At 35.9% G+C, this 5,838-nt stretch overlaps 1 protein-coding gene across 3 annotated transcripts; it reads right to left on the minus strand.

Annotated features, from left to right (window-relative positions):
• Nucleotides 1–694: 694 nt before the first annotated feature.
• LOC132303180 (transcription termination factor MTERF4, chloroplastic) lies at nucleotides 695–4,805 on the minus strand. Of its 3 annotated transcripts, none has more exons than XM_059800338.1 (4): nucleotides 4,730–4,805; nucleotides 2,991–3,222; nucleotides 2,294–2,375; nucleotides 695–2,190 (listed from the first exon to the last, which is right to left on the minus strand). In XM_059800338.1, exons 2-4 carry the CDS (start codon nucleotides 3,038–3,040, stop codon nucleotides 748–750), a joined length of 1,575 nt encoding a protein of 524 aa, XP_059656321.1. In that variant the 5' UTR covers nucleotides 3,041–3,222; nucleotides 4,730–4,805; the 3' UTR covers nucleotides 695–747. The 3 variants fall into 3 exon arrangements, with proteins under 3 accessions (XP_059656321.1, XP_059656322.1, XP_059656320.1); XM_059800339.1 differs by having other exon boundaries at nucleotides 2,991–3,195; nucleotides 4,730–4,803; XM_059800337.1 differs by having other exon boundaries at nucleotides 2,991–3,231; nucleotides 4,730–4,799.
• Between the last annotated feature and the right edge of the window lie 1,033 nt (nucleotides 4,806–5,838).

Genomic DNA, 5,838 nt, shown 5'->3' on the forward strand with positions numbered 1-5,838 from the left:
AAATAATGAAAATTTAGTTAATAAATAAGACAACAGAACATAATCATCAAAACTCAAATAAAAAGGCTAACTTCAATATATGTATATATCTGTCTATCTATATATATATATATATCTACAAAAGAAAGAAAAATATCCAACATATGCTACTGAGAAACACGTACGGAAGCAGATCCAGAGTAAACTAGCATTGACAACAAAATCTTTCTACAGTAAAATAAAAAATAAAAATAAATAAATAAGAGTTTTGTGCTAGCTTATGAGGATCAAGATAATCAATTGTAATCTTCATTGATCAGCACTCCAAGTTAACATATGGATCAAACAGTCAATGTGAACACAGGGTTGAGCCTCTCCACCGGATTCAATGAAATGCAGATCCTCCAAGTACCTAGAGTTCTTCAAACACCTCTGCAATGGCTTTAGCAATATGAACATGTGCTTTAACAGTGATCAAATGATCTTCAGCCAAAAAAAAAAATTGGTTTCCTTTCATACCCACCCAACGAACTTAAAATGCAACACAAACTAGAATGGATGCTATGCTCAAATAGACTGGTTCAACAACACCAGTTTCTGTTCACCGTTCTCCTCAAAAAGGATTCACCCATAAAGAAAAATATAAAAGGCAATGAACACAAATTCATACATGAAATCAAAGCAAAGCATAATTAGAATTGAATGAAAAAGATCGTAAACAAAATTATAAATTAGAATTGACTCTTTAATGTGACAGAATAAAATTTACTAAAGAGAAACAGTGCGTCTGTAAAGGATTTCATCATCACTCTCATCTTCCTCATCAGATACAATCTCACTTCCAGGCAACTCTAACTTCCCACCCATACAAAATGACGGTCCTGCACTCTCTGTTTCAATATAATCACCCTGAACTCTCTCTTCAAATCTCTGGTCACTACAATTGAGGAACCAAGCCAAAGAACACCTAATCCCCTTGCTTTGTAATATCTGATACCTGTGTTTGATCCTTGATTCCAAGCTATAAGTAAAGTATTCTGGAAACTCCATAAGCTCTTTAACGTCCCTCCCCATCTCACTCTTGAAAAAGTAATAACTGTTCTTCATGAGCCCAATTTGCAGTGCAACTAACTGGGGGCATTTCACAACCATCTTCGCTACATCCCCAGCTGGTATACCCCGTCCAAGAAGGAACTCAATGGGTTTCATAATCACATGTTGATTAAGGCTAACTATTTGTGGCATCCTCTCGATGACTTGAGCAAACCCTTCAGGATCAATCTTGAGCTTTAGATTGAAGAAATATTGCTGCGATGACAATTTAGCTTTCAAAGGAAGTCCGAGAATTTGTGGATACTGTGCAATAACCAAAGCAAGTGCTTCACTTCGAACCCCAAAACTAATCAAACAATCCACATTTGGTTTCACTGTCTCTTCAAGGTCATACCCAAGTATATATGCCCGCTTCTCAAACATCCTTGCCAACACCTTCTTTGGCAAACCCAGAGAAACCAAGTAATCCACAAGTGGTTTGATCATAGTCCCAACTCTCATTCCCAAGAAGTACGGATACTGTGTGACCATAGGACCAATATCTCTTGGATTAACTCCGATGCTAACAAGATATGCTACCGATGTGCTCATTGTTCCTTCAAGCTTAAACCCTAATAACTCGGGGTATTTCATCAACACATACCCCATATCCTGTTTTTCAACATCTAGCCCACGAAGAAACTTAACCACCGGAACAAGCTCCACAACGACACTGGCGTGAAGGACTTGCGGGTAATTCTTAACAAACTCTCCAAGCTTCGACCTTTGGATTCCAATCTTTTCCAAGTAACCCAATACAGGAATCATATTTTTACGCACACTACAACCAAGCATTAACGGGTACTCGTTGATATCATCGATTGTTAGCCCTATTTTCTGTAAAAACTCGACGCGCTCTCGCATTACTTCAACATTGGATGGCAATTCCAGTTGCTCTAATTCGTCAGGGACAATGCCTAAACTCTTCAAGTAATCACAGATAATTACACGCGAAACGAGTTTCTCTTTGCGCCCTTGGACCACCCCCCATGTCACCGACGGCATCTCATATTCGGGAAATTTTTGGGATTGAGTCGAAAAGGGACGGAAATTTGAATGGGAAAAACACATTATTTCTTGTGTGGCCATCATTTTCTCTACTGTTATAATATGCTCCACCTGAACGGGAAATGTCAAAAGAACATAAATACCACAACACAAGCTGTCAGAGAAATACACTTAAGCATCAAATAAGGGTTCGAACAGTAAAATTCGACTTTACCTGAATGCGAGTTGTGGCTTCTTGACCCGTCTCAAGTAGCTTGGCATTGTCTCGCGGAATCGTCAATTTTAGTAGGGTTTTACTGTAGATGACATATATCACATATACATTCATGTTAGAACCCAAGTTCCAAACCAAGGAGTTGCATATGAAACTATAATCGGGTCTATTGTGTATGTATATGTAAAACAAAAATGCAGTACATATTTGAAACTGCATTTATACATAATTTAGACATTTCCTGTGGCAACAGAGAACCATAATATATGTACAAAAAAATGTGTTTCAGGGGTGGGTGCGTATAAAATCCATTGTGATTACATCGAGCAAAAATTCAGCATTGTAATCAATTGCAGGGAACAAAAAGTGGGAATAAAAATAAATTCGTGAATTGGTTGTTGGGAAAACTGCAGAAAAACTGGAGAAAAAGAAAATTTGAATTTTTCATTCCCAGTGTTCTATGTTAGTTTGGTTCCTCACAAGGTAATCACAAGCCTAAAACAAAGTAAATACATTAAGAAATACCCAGAACTAAGACGGGGAATTTTCATTTCTCCCTCCAAAAACTATGTTTAGATTTTAGATTCCACACTTTCTCAGCAACCAAACAGATATATATATAAAGGGGGAAAGTGAAAATTCGGTAGCTGGGCAAAAACAAAAGAAATAGAGGAGGACAAATATGAAGAAATCATACCATCTGGCCTCTTTGAAGCCCTTTCTGCATAAGGAATGGAGTATCAGCATGACTAAACCACTCCAAAAACTCGTCTCAAATCGGAAATTCGCAAACCTTAATAATAGAATAAGTAATTCAAATAACACGATCGTTGTGGGTTACAAAAGATGAAGTACGCCGCTTCATTGGCAAGAAGTTCCAGAACTTTGTTGCAGGGCCGGCCCTGAGATTCCAAATATTTTGAGAGGCCCTAGGCGAACTTTCAAATGTGAGTTCACACGCGCAAAAAAAAGAAAAAATTATAAGAGTGCGAAATTTTCACACCATGTTTTCAAATTCTATGGCTAACATAATTGTGCGCCTATGTATTGTGCATAAGACAACTAGCTAATAACTATAAATTTATCACCACCAACAAATAATTGTGCGCCTGTATAGTGTGCACAAGACAACTAACTAATAACTATAAATCTATCACTACCAATAAATAATTGTGCGCCTCTGCAATGTGCTTAAGACAACTAACTAATAACTATAAATTTTTATCACAACCAATAAATAATTGTGGGTCTATACAGTTTGCATAAGACAACTAATTAATAACTATAAATCTATCATCACCAATAAATAATTGTGCGCATGTGCAGTGTGACAGCTAACAAATAACAATAAATCTATCAATTAAAGAGAGAAATTTTCACAGGCACAAAATAAAAAATGAAGATAACAGTTTACTAGAGAACAGAAAACTGCAGCTTCTTTTACATTCATTGTTTATACAGCTACTAAAATTTGATTATTACAGACGACAAAAATATGTGGAGATGAGGTGACCATATTTTTTATAGGAGGCTGAACTTGTAGTACTGGATAAGTAGTGGGACTTTTAGGTTATATGTGGCATCCACTATCATATATAGTTTTGTCTTTCACTCTTTGTATTAACTACACTACACTTTGTGTTTGTTTTTTTTTTGGGAGCCAATTACCCCTTTCTTGATTTCAGGATGAGGAATCAACTTTAGTAGCAGTGATTGGTTGATCATTGCTACACAAGACCTGTGCAAATTAATAGAAAAACCATTAACTTTTGTTTTGTTAAAGCCTGCTCTGGATTTCCATGTGTTTGTACATTCTGATGGAAAGTGCTTTGACAGTATTATTAACTGAAATTCCAGCTGAGCCAACTTCAAATAACATCAATAATGGTGGTATGTATCTTCATATAAAAATAAATATAAAAAAACCCTTAATTTGGCACTTTTAAGTATGAGCCTTATTTTTATAGATCGAAAAAGTTAATTATTACCTCAAAGGCTCAACCCACTAGAAGGGATCCTTAATTTTCGTAGGATTGAATGTGAAAATGCAAAAAATTATGAGGAAAAGGGGTATGGTTGCTGCTGTTGTGAGATTGGAGTGGAATTAGGGAGAGGAAAAAAAGAAGTACCTGCCATAGATTATGGACTCGATCGCCATGAAAGACACATGTAGAAAGGCACACATTTATTAAAATACTAAGAGAACCATAATATATTCATTCAGATTTTGATAGCCATCACACACAGTGGCACACACACACAAAAAACCCCTTGTTTGGAAGCTACTTTTCACTATTGGAACAAAAGTAAAAGCCCGAATCAAACGAACCAAAGTTAGTAAAAATCAAATGATGAGATGAACGAAAGAAAGAAACATATATAAAAGATCGATTCATGCACAAGGAGAGAGAAGAGAGAGAGAAAGGATGAACATACCTTCTCACCTGAGGCGATAGCGGAGGCTGCGCCCTGCGGAGTGTGGAAGCAACTAACTTGAATTTTTTTTTTTTTTTTTTTTTTCATCCCCTATGGGCCTCAAAATTTGACGGTCTCTAAAATTTGAGGCCCAAGGCGACCAAGACTTGTCCTAACTTCTTCTTCTTCTTTTTTCCCATCCTCTATGGGCCTCAATATTTGAGGCCCAAGATGACCGCCTTGGTCGCCTTGGACCAGGGCCGGCCCTGCATGTGTTATATCCCTGACCTCTTGCTTTCTATTTGATTTCTTGTTATCAACTCATGGTTTGCTCTATATTCTTTCTTTACTATATATATATATATAAAGTTTTTTGGATCATAACACGAGACCAGATTAAGGGATCAAATGGTTTAACCATCAGAGTTAATAGAAGTCCAAATTAGTAGTGAATAATTTTAACTCATGGTTTGCTCTATATTTCATTCATATCTGTATAATAATTATTATTTATTTTTGGATATATCTTTTTAAATCCTAAAATGAAAAACCTTCATCAAACCATCAAGAGACTGGATTAAGGGATTAATTGCTAAAGGAGTTAGATTGGACTCATTCCAATTATATATTAAGGGATTTATTGTCACCACGTTTTCGAGTTGGGATTGGAACCTCTGTTAATTATCTGATGTGTTGCCCACCAAACTCTGAATATCTTCCGCCTGGATTGACCTAGCAGCCAAGCCTTGGGTTTTTACAAACATAAGATTAACATTTGTGAAATATGAAATACGTTATATTTATTGAGTGGACTAATAATATATCTTCTTCTTCTCGGTTTCTTAAACCATGGCATGCTAGATTTGGGCATGCTGATTATTCTTCCTTGCAAAAATAAGTAAGGTTAAATTTTTAAAAATAATAATAACTAGGGAATTATAGATGTGAAGTTTGCGTTACTCTATATAGTTTGCAATCTTCGCTTGTAGATCTATTAACAAGCAAAGATTGTTACGTTAATGCACCAAGAGAGAATTTCAAATCACAACAAATGCTACTTGTTTTACTTGTCTGTATAAAAAGACAACTTTGTTGGGACTTAAAAAAATAATAATAACTTTGTTGGGGTC

This window comes from Cornus florida, unplaced genomic scaffold (assembly GCF_030987335.1).
Source record: "Cornus florida cultivar Cherokee Brave unplaced genomic scaffold, ASM3098733v1 CherokeeBrave_3.0.0_Hap2_Chr04, whole genome shotgun sequence".
Taxonomy (NCBI): Eukaryota; Viridiplantae; Streptophyta; class Magnoliopsida; order Cornales; family Cornaceae; genus Cornus; species Cornus florida.

Coding starts and splice junctions, on each gene's coding strand:
- LOC132303180 (XM_059800338.1), bottom strand. CDS start 3,040: ATGCTGATACTCCATTCCTTATGCAGAAAGGGCTTCAAAGAGGCCAGA. Junction 2,376..2,990: donor GGCTTCAAAGAGGCCAGATG/GTATGATTTCTT, acceptor TGTCATCTACAG/TAAAACCCTACTAAAATTGA. Junction 2,191..2,293: donor AAGCCACAACTCGCATTCAG/GTAAAGTCGAAT, acceptor TTTCCCGTTCAG/GTGGAGCATATTATAACAGT.